General features: G+C 37.6%; 2 protein-coding genes across 2 annotated transcripts; both read right to left on the reverse strand.

The window, feature by feature from the left end:
* Window positions 1-24: 24 nt before the first annotated feature.
* On the reverse strand, window positions 25-2,121 carry LOC149116100 (saxiphilin-like). Its single transcript, XM_089282032.1, has 4 exons — window positions 2,040-2,121; window positions 1,241-1,316; window positions 268-481; window positions 25-179 (listed from the first exon to the last, which is right to left on the reverse strand). Coding segments are annotated over exons 1-4 (372 nt in total). The 5' UTR covers window position 2,121; the 3' UTR covers window positions 25-178.
* A 6,738-nt stretch (window positions 2,122-8,859) lies between these two features.
* Window positions 8,860-13,350, reverse strand: LOC110054956 (saxiphilin-like). The gene is made up of 5 exons (XM_020761334.2): window positions 13,210-13,350; window positions 10,871-10,958; window positions 10,072-10,147; window positions 9,099-9,312; window positions 8,860-9,014 (listed from the first exon to the last, which is right to left on the reverse strand). Coding segments are annotated over exons 2-5 (372 nt in total). The 5' UTR covers window positions 10,952-10,958; window positions 13,210-13,350; the 3' UTR covers window positions 8,860-9,013.
* Window positions 13,351-15,589: the final 2,239 nt, after the last annotated feature.

A 15,589-nucleotide genomic window follows, 5' to 3' on the forward strand; every position in this document is an offset into this window, starting at 1 on the left:
TAGTACACATAAAAACAGAGAGCATTTGACTTTTGCAGTTTATTTCAATTTCATGCAGCCTCACTAAGTTCGTTATGTAACGTTACATTAAACTAAGAACTAACAGAAAATCATTTTTAGTGGCTGTTTCTTCTGGCTTCTCAGGCTGCCTTTCCACAACGATCTTTAGGCCTCTCAGTCTACAATAAAAATTATAACAAGCAATTAAAAATAAATGGAGAGAAAGACAGACAGACAGACAGACAGACAGACAGACAGACAGACTACCAATTCACGCATGGTGGCTTTCCATGTCCTGGTGGAGTCATTGTTCCAGGGAATACGTTTCCGTCCTGATCCACACACCAGCAGTACCCAGTGGATCCATTACACTGCACCGGCACAAAACTACCATCTGCGGTGCATTGTGGGATGTAGTTTCCTATACGGTGTTGTTGTTGAGCCTTTTTACGCTCTTTTTCACATTCGGTCGGCGGTCTAGCTGCGGAGAACAAAAATAAGGAGCAAATGTTTGCAATATATTTTTACGAAATATTAGGTGATATGAATTACACACTGTAATTATAATCATTTTCACCCCAAGCTCCATAATATTTTGCGGTGATCTTATTCCTAAATGCTTCGTTGATATGATCATTCCAAGATATCAAAGCGTGAGAAATTCTGATTCTCGGTTTCTTCAAATCATTGTTGTTACTTGGTTTGCGGTAGCACCTAAACACATTTCTATCACAAACATTTTACGTTGGGCCTTTGTTTGTAGCATCAAAGAATCAAGGAAACACTTCTGGCAAAGTAAGATATTGCACTGAACAAATTCTTCAGGTAAACCTGACTCGCTAACAAAGTTAAGTTAAGAAAATATGAAGTCACCTTCATTGTGCATGTCTCTGTTTAAAAAGAAAATGGAACACCGCTTAATGAAAGATGATTAGATATCTGCACATCGCTCTTCCTGGATATAAATACTGTTTTGCAATGTAAGAACTTTAGTCTACAAGTAATTACCTTAACTTTGTTGATTTCGATTATTTTGTGTGTGCCTTTGTTTGTTTGTTTGCTTGTGTCCCTGACCTAAACATGTAAAAAATATCTTTTCTTTTAAATGGCTGCCTGGCATTTTTAACCCTTACGTTATTTCGGGTAGCCAGCACCCCTATCATGTTTGTTTTTACTCTAGCAAAACATTGTAATTTTTAATTCTGGGGTGAAATATAAGATTTTTTTTTTAAGTCTTTACCATCCCGTGGAATCATTGCCTCCCAATGGCTGTCCATGCTTGCCCGCTTAATATGGTGAAATGAGGATGACTTTGTCTGCAAAAATTGAAACAATACAGTATAGTTAAAGTCAAAATGACATTCTAGATGCTACTGAGGCTTTGCTATGGAGGAAACTAATCATAGCTAAATTAAATTGCCAGAATCTTTTCTTATCGAAAATAAATATTCAAAATCCTGCGTCAAATAACCGAAGAAACTTTACGGGTGATGGAATAACGCGTGATTTGACTATCATTTGCTTAATCTGACCACCCACTAAAACTCGTAATTTGCTTCGCACTGATAAAATTCACGTGTTAAAAAGAGGAGTAACCAGGATTGCAAGTCATCAGTACAAGCGTTCTCTAGTTAACTTCCAATCTTAAGGCTTTTAAGGTCTTGAGACCCACTGAAATGTCGCTCAGACGTCATTGGTAGATTCTACGATATAGGATTCTCAGTAAAATACAATATCGATCATTTTTCGTTTGCCAGAACCAAATAGGTATATATTCAGAGCATCAATAATTTGAGCTAGCGACCCATCAAGGGAACTGACACAGTCTGCTTGTAGATTCCTAATTAGTGAACACCTGATAGTAGGAACAACTTATTTTTTTCTCTCGCAGTGGAATTCAAAACGAAATAAAAGACATTTTTCCATGGGAAAGCCAAGGGTAACACACGGCCAGTTGTTTGGTCATATTTACGTAACCCTGTTTGCTCTTGTCGCGGCTAAAAACTCAACAAACACTAATGCCATTGTTTCATTTTTACCTCAACAAGGCCTTGTGCATCTTTGAAAACAACGAAGGATGTGAATCCGCAAAAGATCAACAAAATGGCGAGGCTCCTCATAGTTGGTCTGAAAAGAGTAAGACAAGGTTATTCAGAATTAAAACCACCGCTCAGAAGTGTAGGGCATGCACTTGACAAAGCTGACGGTAAGTACAGTTTGATAGTAGTACCGGAGGATCCTTTGGGGCAACTTCCGGTAAAATTGGCTTCCAACAACCGAAGTTAAGATGGCTGTCAACAGTTTCCAGCACTTTTCCAACAGTTATATTTTGACGGATTAAATCTAACATTATTTATCAAGTGATGCTACAATACTGTTATCACCCAAACTCTACACCATCGGTGAATCTATAATGATAATTTTTATGGCATGGTAAGTTACCATAGCAACAGTAATACCCGTGAGAATCATCCTTATTTTAGAAAAATTCTGTGGGAGGGGTTTAGAGCCATGTTAAATGTTTAAAAATATATCCTTTTGAAATTATATTTCCAAATCACGTAAACTTTCGATCTTCTGATGGTTTCTCTCCAGGTATGTTTCAGAAGTAGGGGCATTTGAACAAAACAGCAACCTCTTGGTAAAATGATTATTGGTTATCTTGTTGTAGACCCGTTAAGTTATTATATCGAATAATTTGCCGACCCTGTTGAGTTTGCGCCTGCCACAAGAAAAATATTCAAGATAAAAAAATCCCCGACACCCTTTTGTTTTTCGATGCTTAAGGAATGTTTTGGCCAAATTTCTACCAACTCTACATAGCCTTTTAATTCATTTAAAGAGATGGGACTCGAGCGAAAAACTATTGCGAGTTGTCACCGTTTGAAATGCCACCAGCCAATGGAATCATGGCACCGGCCCCTAGCGTACACAGCGAGCGAAATGATTTTCGCGGGAATTCCAAGGCAATAATAGTGTAACAGTCACGTTCTCCTTGTTGAGCTTCAGCGTGCGTTTATAGAGAGGTCGTTACCGCTCTGTTGGGGAAAACCAAGAGAAATAAGAGGGGTAAAGTACAGGTACGAGTACACATGATCCCTTGTCGCTGTTGGTCAAAGTTTTTTTTCTTGTCTTGGAGAAATTCCGATTTTGTCTTCTTCTTAGGTGCTGGCTTCGATTTTTTTGCTGTCCAAGGACTTTTCTCTTCCTTTCTTTGGCACGTTTTATGACCTCAATAAGGAGTGATAGGTAGCATGGAAGAACGAATTAATTCGAGAACACAACTGCGAAATAGCGTGTAAACAAAAAAAAAAAAAAAAAATACGGCTAATGAGGCCCTTGTAATAAAAGCTACCAGTGGAAGACGTTTCGCGCAAAAAGTCGACGCGCTATGAGGATTATGACACCCAACTGTTTTATTACTTTTATTAAAGAAAACTTTTTGCTAAATAACTTGCGCGTGTTTTAAGATTTTACTTTCATTTTCCGGGAAATGTTAGATTTTATAGCAACTTTTTTGTTTTGCTCAAAAAGTAAAATTCGGCAAAAGTAGCACTCTCAAGGTATTGTGTAACTTTAACATAGAAACGTTTTTCACAGAATGGTTTTTGGATGTTGTAAGTCCCATCTAGACATTTGACTAAATATTTCAAGCCTGGAGACCTTGTTGTTTTACGAAACCAGGCCAATACGAAACGATAGGGCAGGACTTAGAAAAAAGAAACTCTCTTTTCCATTTGCCTGGGGTCCGTACATGGAATCACAAGCAAATCATGGTAATACTTAGCTGCTAACAATGTAAAATCTGCTAACACTAACACTTACTGTGCTGGGTCTTCTCTCGGGATATCGTCCTTTGAAATCAGTCTTCCGCGATAAGGGAAACCTTCCTTACAGGCTAACTCTCGGTGGAGAACTGAATGTTGTATGTGACGCTGCTTCCTTCTAAGAAATACTAAACATGAAACAAATAAGTTTGAAACTGACAGCTGTTAATTGGAAAAGAAAATATGATTGAAGCTCATGTCACAACTGCTATCTGTATAGCTTGGAAACAGCGCATGCCCAACTATATTTGTCTGGGGTAGGCTTCTAAGTGTTTACTTAAAGAAAAATTTTCGCCGAATGACAAAAACTGGAAATTCGTCATAATAATAGAAATTTTTAAAAAAGTAAGACTAACCAGAAAGAATGTTCCGAGTAACAAACGTTTCTTCATATCCAAAGTCAAGTTTAAAGTTAACAGTTGCGCGCAAAAATTACGATCAAAGACCACGGTTTTAAACAAAAGACGACAAGAGGCTACCTAGTGGGATCGGCTAGGCAAGTTTGTTATGTGTTGCTATGGGAATTGTCCCTTATGTTCAGAAATTCTGTTGATTGGACTTGCGACAGCAAATGATATCTTAATTGTCGTCCATTACTTAATGGTAATAACCGATTTAAACTAACAATGGATTGATTGATTGGAATAAATTGAAAAATAATTACCCATCTCCCAGCAAGATATTTTATTTTTTTTATTTGCTGATTCTGACGTTAGGAAGACATAAAACTGCTGGGACTTGATTGCATCTGTAAAGCTTGGAAACAGCGCATGCCCAGCTACCTTTGTATATGGCAGGCCTCTGAGTAATTACGTAGTGAAAATTTTTCGCCGAGCGAGAAGAACTGGAAATTCGTCAGAATAAGAGAAATTTAAGAAACGCAAGACCAAAAAGAACGAGTGTCCCGACCAACAAACAGCTTCACATCCCCAAAGCCATGTTTAAGGCTGATGTCGAGCACATGATTACGATCAAAGACCACGATTTTAAACAAAGGAGGACAAAAGGCTACACCTCATGGGGTCGGCTAGGCAATTGCAAGTTTGTCGTGTGTTCGTGTGTTGCCAAAGGAATCATCCTTTATGTTCAGTAATTCCCTTGATCGGACGTGAAATATCTTAATTGTCATCCATTTCTTAATGGTAATAACCAATTTCAACTAACAATGGATTGATTGATTGAAAGAAACTGAAAAATGACAACTTATCTTCCACCAAGACATCTAATTATTTGTATTCACAGATTCTGACGTTACGATGACATCTAATTGAGCTGTAAGCTTGACTGTTAGTCGTCCAATGCTTAATCATTAGATGTTCCTTGTCGAAAAAAAGAACGCCTTATCATAGGTTATGCTACATGAAACAAAAAGGTATCACTAACTGGTTACATAGAGTGATTAAATGACCTAACCGGCCAGTTAAATAACTACTACACAATCAGATCCATATTACATCCATATTACATAGATCTAATTACATTTGAGGATGTTATATGGCAGCGCGGAGATACGAAATTTCTCTTTAAGTGTTGAAAAGTATGAGTGAGCGCAGCGAACAAGTAAAATACTTTTCAACACTATAAGTAGCTCAGTGGATAGAGCGCCCGCCCGCTGTTCGGAGGTTATGAGTTGGACTCCTGTCGAGGATTCGGATTTTTTCTTTGTCCCACGCTCGTGTCGTGTTGATCAATTTACTTTTCACATTTCATTACCAAGCTTAAAATTCACCATCTTTATTCACTTATCACTATAGAAAAGAAATGTCATATCTCCAAGCGGCCATGTAATGTTCTATGTATTATATAAATACGGGAGCCATAATCGGGGACGTCTCCGTCCCCGATTATGGCTCCTAATAAATATCAATGGAATACCAAACCATTTCACATGTAAGCACAGCAACGGTGATCTTTTCACTTGAAGATATCATGTTTTGGGGCGAAAGTTCACCGGTTATTTCAATGGTGTTTCTATTCCCTTGTAAGTTTTGGCTATTTTTGACTTGTTAGATGTTACTACACGGGTTAAATAAAATCACCCTTAAATAAATAATAACTTTCCACATTAGAATTGTTTTGTACTTAGGAGCACGCACAAGGGCACGAAATTGACCTTTCCAGTGCAATGGTGATCATCGTTTCTTTCCAAATAATCAATCCGGTAATAGCAAGGTATCGATCGTCCCATTAAGAAATTTAACTTTTTGTAATTAAATCGGTGCGAATGGTCTCGGAAAGTCAAATTAAAATCTTTAGTTAGAAATATTTCTCATCATATTTTTAGCGGAAAAAGTCACTCTGTTTCGAGTTTCTGCGATTGCAATCCAAAATTCACTGACTTGAACACCCGCTTAAATTAGATTCTAGGACAGCACTGTATAGGGGAATGTTTAAGATGTGAAGTCGTTATTAACATATGCGGTAACCTGGCTGAATTTTCCCGCGAAAGTTCTATCTTAAACGTTATGTTACATGGTCAAACGAAGTGGTCAATTTTCTTTTGCTGTCTGACATAGCAGCAAAATGCCATTAGGAAAAAAAACAAACAAACTGAAAAACAAACGCAACAGACCGCCTGTAGGTAATGATCGAATCCTTTTCTAAATGAATTTTGAGTATTTAGCAAACAACTTGTTTACAATCGCTAATTACCGTTTCGTAACGAATTCAATTTGCTACGAAACGATCAAAGACAGGACTTCACCATATGGATCTTGTTTAAATGTTTCTTCTTGGATTTAAAAACATCGACTATTTTTTCGGATCACAAGAATTGCCAATTAGTGCGAGTGGACTTGGGTCTGTTAAAATAATTCTTTCTTCCAATATTAACGTGCTAATGAGATAGGATACTTCTTCAGTCCTTGCTTGTTTTGTTCGAAAAAACTCGGCGTCAGCGGTCAGCGATTCACCCCGAGTTAATTTTTCCGTGGTGGTGTTTGTCTGGTGCCGTAAAAGATGAAAAAATACAGGTTATGCCGCACAACTTTGCCGTTATCCGACCCACGAAGGGTCAGTCAAAAAAGACAAAAGAAAGCAGACGTGTTAACGCTTCTATGTCAGGATTGTCAGAATTCTCTTTCGTTCAACTCGACGCAGGTTAGTATACTCTTTCCCCAGTATCATTATTACTAATCGAGAACTATAGCAAAAGTAACGAAGTGAAGATTTTGATAATCCCTCGTACAATTACGCCCCGTCCACACTACGCCGGAGGAAATTGAAAACGCAGCGTTATTTCCACGATTAAACCTACATGTGTACCGTCCACACTAATCCGTTCCGAAAACGAAGCTGTTTGTAAACGCTCTCCAAACCGGAGGAATTTGAAAACGCCTACTTTTCGTTTTCACGTGGACGGAAACCATTTCAAAAACGAGCTTCACGAAAACAATGGCGTCACGATAATCGTGTGATTTCGTTTTCCTCAAACACAAATCCAAAATGGCCGGTTATTGTTGCGTTTTCCAATTTCTCCGGCGTATTGTGGACGAAAAACATTTAATACGATTTCAAGGTGAAACCTCCGTTTCCAAATTTCTCCGGTGTAGTACATGGACTTAATTGATGCCATATGTAACACAACAGAAGTGCAAAAAATGCATTTTTAATATGCTCTCTCTTCTCCTGTATTTACCACGCAGACTTCCTAGCTATATTTCATGTTGATTCTACCACTGATGGACAAACTTCCAAAACCAAGTCAAAACTGGCCTTACATCTGGATATCGTAGACAGCTTTAGTGCCACTACCTTGTGATAACCTACGCTTAATACCAGCGACGAGCATGTAACCATGACTACACTCCAGCAAACTTCTTTTGCTTTCGTGATGAAAATCAACCCTACCCGATAGCCTTGCTATCGCTGATTTGTCTTTTGAGAGGAAACAATAAATTATCTCTTACTGCGATATACTGTACAATCTCTTTTTAACAACAAGACCCCATTGTTCATGGATTAAAAGATCTAAAAGCTAACCCAGCTTTGATAAATCAGATGTGGCGAAGTTATTCTGTTCTTATGTACGTAAGACAATTGTCTTAACTGCATTCTTCCTTTCAACAGACTCCAGTATGTGTGGATCCTTATTCATTGAACTACTCGGAGAAGTACTGGAAAGACCCCGAGAAATTCGACCCAGATCGCTTCGCCAACGGAGCCCGACCGACGCCTGGGTCGCTCTTCCGTTTCGGAATGGGGCCAAGAAAATGTCTCGGTTACCGATACGCTCTGGCTATCACTCGTGTGGTTGTTGCGTCAGTTTTGCAGAGGTACACACTTCAGCTGGCCCACCCTGATGCTAAAGCTCGAGTAAAGACTAAAGGGATGAGTTTTTTCACGCCTTATCTTTGTCCAGAAATTGTATTTAACGAAAGACAAAAGAATATTGCTTGAGAATGACTTATCTTTGTAATCTGCAGGTAAAAATATCTGGTCCTGTTTCACTCTCCGTCGGATTAAAATCAGTAGGTATATTCCAAAATGTAGATTCATAACCATAGGTATGGTTATGAAAAATTATTAACTACATTTTGATGAGTTAATTTTACAAAAAAAAGGAAAGAAAATGGTTGCAATTTTTTTCTTTAAATACTCTGGGCTGTTCCTAATAGTTGAGAAAGCTTTAATGAGTTTTCAAGTACTTCTATAAACCAGGCTAGGCTGTGTAAACACGCTCACTAATTTGATTGTAAGCTAAGAGAAGTGTAATAAAGTTAACTCACTTGCTCAAAGTATGTTTTCGATACTTGCTGCATTTTTCAAAAGTACCATTCAGGCCTTTATCATGCTCGCTCCTTGTCGCTTGTTAGGATGAATTGTAAACTGGTCTATTTACGCTATTAATAGCACGAGAGATTGCCTCAGGTCGAATCTGTGTGGCGTCTGTATATATGAACTACTGACATAAAATTATGGTCTGGGTGACGTATATAAACCTGTAAATAACGCGAGCCCTGATTGGTTGCGTAGCAGTGCGACGTAAGGCTATGTTAACGCGGTTACATAGTACACATAAAAACAGAGAGCATTTGACTTTTGCAGTTTATTTCAATTTCATGCAGCCTCACTAAGTTCGTTATGTAACGTTACATTAAACTAAGAACTAACAGAAAATCATTTTTAGTGGCTGTTTCTTCTGGCTTCTCAGGCTGCCTTTCCACAACGATCTTTAGGCCTCTCAGTCTACAATAAAAATTATAACAAGCAATTAAAAATAAATGGAGAGAAAGACAGACAGACAGACAGACAGACAGACAGACAGACTACCAATTCACGCATGGTGGCTTTCCATGTCCTGGTGGAGTCATTGTTCCAGGGAATACGTTTCCGTCCTGATCCACACACCAGCAGTACCCAGTGGATCCATTACACTGCACCGGCACAAAACTACCATCTGCGGTGCATTGTGGGATGTATTTTCCTATACGGTGTTGTTGTTGAGCCTTTTTACGCTCTTTTTCACATTCGGTCGGCGGTCTAGCTGCGGAGAACAAAAATAAGGAGCAAATGTTTGCAATATATTTTTACGAAATATTAGGTGATATGAATTACACACTGTAATTATAATCATTTTCACCCCAAGCTCCATAATATTTTGCGGTGATCTTATTCCTAAATGCTTCGTTGATATGATCATTCCAAGATATCAAAGCGTGAGAAATTCTGATTCTCGGTTTCTTCAAATCATTGTTGTTACTTGGTTTGCGGTAGCACCTAAACACATTTCTATCACAAACATTTTACGTTGGGCCTTTGTTTGTAGCATCAAAGAATCAAGGAAACACTTCTGGCAAAGTAAGATATTGCACTGAACAAATTCTTCAGGTAAACCTGACTCGCTAACAAAGTTAAGTTAAGAAAATATGAAGTCACCTTCATTGTGCATGTCTCTGTTTAAAAAGAAAATGGAACACCGCTTAATGAAAGATGATTAGATATCTGCACATCGCTCTTCCTGGATATAAATACTGTTTTGCAATGTAAGAACTTTAGTCTACAAGTAATTACCTTAACTTTGTTGATTTCGATTATTTTGTGTGTGCCTTTGTTTGTTTGTTTGCTTGTGTCCCTGACCTAAACATGTAAAAAATATCTTTTCTTTTAAATGGCTGCCTGGCATTTTTAACCCTTACGTTATTTCGGGTAGCCAGCACCCCTATCATGTTTGTTTTTACTCTAGCAAAACATTGTAATTTTTAATTCTGGGGTGAAATATAAGATTTTTTTTTTAAGTCTTTACCATCCCGTGGAATCATTGCCTCCCAATGGCTGTCCATGCTTGCCCGCTTAATATGGTGAAATGAGGATGACTTTGTCTGCAAAAATTGAAACAATACAGTATAGTTAAAGTCAAAATGACATTCTAGATGCTACTGAGGCTTTGCTATGGAGGAAACTAATCATAGCTAAATTAAATTGCCAGAATCTTTTCTTATCGAAAATAAATATTCAAAATCCTGCGTCAAATAACCGAAGAAACTTTACGGGTGATGGAATAACGCGTGATTTGACTATCATTTGCTTAATCTGACCACCCACTAAAACTCGTAATTTGCTTCGCACTGATAAAATTCACGTGTTAAAAAGAGGAGTAACCAGGATTGCAAGTCATCAGTACAAGCGTTCTCTAGTTAACTTCCAATCTTAAGGCTTTTAAGGTCTTGAGACCCACTGAAATGTCGCTCAGACCTCATTGGTAGATTCTACGATATAAGATTGTCAGTAAAATACAATATCGATCATTTTTCGTTTGCCAGAACCAAATAGGTATATATTCAGAGCATCAATAATTTGAGCTAGCGACCCATCAAGGGAACTGACACAGTCTGCTTGTAGATTCCTAATTAGTGAACACCTGATAGTAGGAACAACTTATTTTTTTCTCTCGCAGTGGAATTCAAAACGAAATAAAAGACATTTTTCCATGGGAAAGCCAAGGGTAACACACGGCCAGTTGTTTGGTCATATTTACGTAACCCTGTTTGCTCTTGTCGCGGCTAAAAACTCAACAAACATTAATGCCATTGTTTCATTTTTACCTCAACAAGGCCTTGTGCATCTTTGAAAACAACGAAGGATGTGAATCCGCAAAAGATCAACAAAATGGCGAGACTCCTCATAGTTGGTCTGAAAAGAGTAAGACAAGGTTATTCAGAATTAAAACCACCGCTCAGAAGTGTAGGGCATGCACTTGACAAAGCTGACGGTAAGTACAGTTTGATACTAGTACCGGAGGATCCTTTGGGGCAACTTCTAGTAAAATTGGCTACCAACAACCGAAGTCAAGATGGCTGTCAACAGTTTCCAGCACTTTTCCAACGGATTAAATCTAACATTATTTATCAAGTGATGCTACAATACTGTTATCACCCAAACTCTACATCATCGGTGAATCTATAATGATAATTTTTATGGCATAGTAAGTTACCATAGCAACAGTAATACCCGTGAGAATCATCCTTATTTTAGAAAAATTCTGTGGGAGGGGTTTAGAGCCATGTTAAATGTTTAAAAATATATCCTTTTGAAATTATATTTCCAAATCACGTAAACTTTCGATCTTCTGATGGTTTCTCTCCAGGTATGTTTCAGAAGTAGGGGCATTTGAACAAAACAGCGACCTCTTGGTAAAATGATTATTGGTTATCTTTTTGTAGACCCGTTAAGTTATTATATCGAATAATTTGCCGACCCTGTTGAGTTTGCGCCTGCCACAAGAAAAATATTCAAGATAAAAAATCTCCGGCACCCTATTGTTTTTCGATGCTTAAGGAATGTTTTGGCCAAATTTCTACCAACTCTACATAGCCTTTTAATTCATTTAAAGAGATGGGACTCTAGCGAAGAACTAATGCGAGTTGTCACCGTTTGAAATGCCACCAGCCAATGGAATCATGGCACCGGCCCCTAGCGTACACAGCGAGCGAAATGATTTTCGCGGGAATTCCAAGGCAATAATAGTGTAACAGTCACGTTCTCCTTGTTGACTATAAAATGTTTAAGCAAGCAACCGGAACGATGATCCTGCTGGTATATGTTGGATCAATAGTGATCTAATCGGCTTTACATATAAAATGAAGAATACAAAAGCAAAAACCGCCACAACGTAGAATGATTTTTTGAAGGTGTTCTATATTTCGGCTGGCCAAACCAGCCTTCTTCAGGTACAATGGAAGATTTTACATTGGTGCGTGTTTTTATGTAGCCGATATTTACGTAATACCGGAAATACGCAAAGGTAATAGATAGTGTAAATTGAAGATAACCATACGGTAAAATAAAATAACATGATAAAAGAACATAATAAAAGAAAACAAATGGAAACAGTTAATATGTTTCTTCGCGGATGTTCAGACCATTAGGATCAATTGTTCTGCGAAGAAACATATTAATTGTTTCCATTTGTTTTCTTTTATTATGTTCTTTTATCACGTTATTTTATTTTACCGTATGGTTATCTTCAATTTACACTATCTATTAGTTTTGCGTATTTCCGGTATTACGTAAATATCGGCTACATAAAAACACGCAGCAATGTTGCTTTGTATTCCTTGTTGAGCTTCAGCGTGCGTTTATAGAGAGGTCTTGAGTGCTCTGTTGGGGAAAACCAAGAGAAATAAGAGGGGCAAAGTACAGGTATGAGTACACACGATCCCTTGTCGCTGTTGGTCAAAGTTTTTTTCTTGTCTTGGAGAAATTCCGATTTTGTCTTCTTCTTAGGTCCTGGCTTCGATTTTTTTCGCTGTCCAAGGACTTTTCTCTTCCTTTCTTTGGCACGTTTTATGACCTCAGTAAGGAATGATAGGTAGCATGGAAGAACGAATTAATTCGAGAACACAACTGCGAAATAGCGTGTAAAGAAAAAAAAATATATGGCTAATGAGGCCCTTGTAATAAAAGCTACCAGTGGAAGCCATTTCGCGCAAAAAGTCGACGCGCTATGAGGATTATGACACCTAACTGTTTTATTAACTTTTAGTAAAAAAAACGTTTTGCTAAATAACTTGCGCGTGTTTTAAGATTTTACTTTCATTTTCCGGGAAATGTTAGATTTATAGCAACCTTTTTGTTTTGCTCAAAAAGTAAAATTCGGCAAAAATAGCACTCTCAAGGTATTGTGTAACCGTTTAACATAGAAACGTTTTTTCACAGAATGGTTTTTGGATGTTGTAAGTCCCATCTAGACATTTGACTAAATATTTCAAGCCTGGAGACCTTGTTGTTTTACGAAACCCGGTCAATACGAAACGATAGGGCAAGACTTAAAAAAAAAGAAACTCTATTTTCCATTTGCCTGGGGTCCGTACATGGAATCACAAGCAAATCATGGTAATACTTAGCTGCTAACAATGTAAAATCTGCTAACACTAATACTTACTGTGCTGGGTCTTCTCTTAGATATCGTCCTTTGAAATCAGTCTTCCGCGATAAGCGAAACCTTCCTTACAGGTTAACTCTCTGTGGAGAACTGAAAGTTGTATGTGCCTTTGCCTCCTTTTAAGAAATACTAAACATGAAACAAATAAGTTTGAAACTGACAGCTGTTAATTGGAAAAGAAAATACGATTGAAGCTCATGTCACAACTGATATCTGTATAGCTTGGAAACAGCGCACGCCCAACTATATTTGTCTAGGGTAGGCTTCTAAGTGTTTACTTAAAGAAAAATTTTCGCCGAATGACAAAAACTGGAAATTCGTCATAATAATAGAGATTTTAAGAAACGTAAGACCAACCAGAAAGAATGTTCCGAGTAACAAACGTTTCTTCATATCCAAAGTCAAGTTTAAGATTAACAGTTGAGCTCAAAAATTACGATCAAAGACCACGATTTTAAACAAAAGAGGACAAAAGGCTATACCTCATGGGGTCGGCTAGGCAAGTTTGTCGTGTGTTCGTGTGTTGCTAGAGCAATCATCCTTTACGTTAAGAAATTTCCTTGATCGGACGTGAAATATCTTAACTGTCATCCATTTCTTAATGGTAATAACCAATTTCAACAAACAATGGATTGATTGATTGCAAGAAACTGAAAAATGACAACTCATCTTCCATCAAGACATCTAATTTTTTGTATTCACAGATTCTGACGTTACGATGACATCTAACTGAGCTGTAAGCTTGAGTGTTAGTCGTACAATGCTTAATCATTAGATGTTCCCTGTCGAAAAAAAAAGAACGCCTTATCATAGGTTATACTACATGAAACAAAAAGGTATCACTAACTGGTTACATAGAGTGATTAAATGACCTAACCAGTTAAATAACTACTACACAATCAGGTCCATATTATATCCATATTGCATAGATCTAATTACATTTGAGGATGTTATATGGCAGCGCGGTGATACGAAATTTCTCTTTAAGTGTTGAAAAGTATGACTGAGTGAGCGCAGCGAACAAGTGAAATACTTTTCAACACTATAAGTAGCTCAGTGGATAGAGCGCCCGCCCGCTGTTCGGAGGTTACGAGTTCGACTCCTGTTGGGGATTCGGATTGTTTTCTTTGTCCCACGCTCGTGTCGTGTTGATCAATTTACTTTTCACATTTCATTACCGAGCTTAAAATTCACCATCTTTATTCACTTATCACTATAGAAAAGAAATGTCATATCTCCAAGCGGCCATGTAATGTTCTATGTATTATATAAACACCAATGGAATACCAAACCATTTCAAAATCGCTACGAAAGGCGCGATTTTTTATGCAACCATAGCAACGGTTATCTTTTCACTTGAGATAACTTGTTATTTCACTTGTGAGGATATCATGTTTTCGGGCGAAAGTTCACCGGTTATTTCAATGGTGTTTCTATTCCCTTGTAAGTTTTGGCTATTTTGACTTGTTAGATGTTACTACACGGGTTAAATAAAATCACCCTTAAATAAATAATAACTTTCCACATTAGAATTGTTTTGTACTTAGGAGCACGTACAGGGGCACGGAATTGACCTTTCCAGTGCAATGGTGATAATGGTGGTTTTTTTCAAATAACCAATTCGAGAGTAGCAACATATCGTCCCATCACGGAATTTAACTTTCTTTTTATCAATGTCCAGTTTAATTATCGGTGTAAGTGGTCTCGGAAAGTCCAATTAAAATCTTCAGTTAGAAATATTTCTCACCATATTTTTAGCGGAAAAAGTCACTCTGTTTCGGGTTTTGCGATTGCAATCCAAAATCCACTGACTGAATATGCGCTTAAATTAGATTCTAGGACAGCACTGTATAGTGGAATGTTTAAGATGTGAAGTCGTTATTAACATATGCGGTAACTGGCTGAATTTTCCCGCGAAAGTTCTATCTTAAACGTCATGTTACATGGTCAAACGAAACGGTCTATTCTCTTGTGCTGTCTGACATAGTAGCAAACTGCCATTAGAAAAAAACAAAAAACAAAAAACAAAAAAACAAACTGAAAAGCAAACGCAACAGACTGCCTCTAGGTAATGATCGAAGCCTTTTCTAAATGAATTTTGAGTATTTTGCTAACAACTTGTTTACAATCGATGATTATCGTTTCGTAACGAATTCAATTTGCTACGAAACGATCAAAGACAGGACTTCACCATATGGATCTTGTTTAAATGTTTCTCCTTAGATTTAAAAACATCGATTATTTTTTCGGATCACAAGAATTGCCAATTAGTCCGAGTGGACTTGGGTCTGTTAAAATAATTCTTTCTTCCAATATTAACGTGCTAATGAGATAGGATACTTCTTCAGTTCTTGCTTGTTTTGTTCGAAAAAACTCGGCG

Source organism: Orbicella faveolata, unplaced genomic scaffold, assembly GCF_042242905.1.
Source record: "Orbicella faveolata isolate gen_17 unplaced genomic scaffold, um_ofav_v1 contig_12, whole genome shotgun sequence".
In the NCBI taxonomy this organism is placed as follows: domain Eukaryota; kingdom Metazoa; phylum Cnidaria; class Anthozoa; order Scleractinia; family Merulinidae; genus Orbicella; species Orbicella faveolata.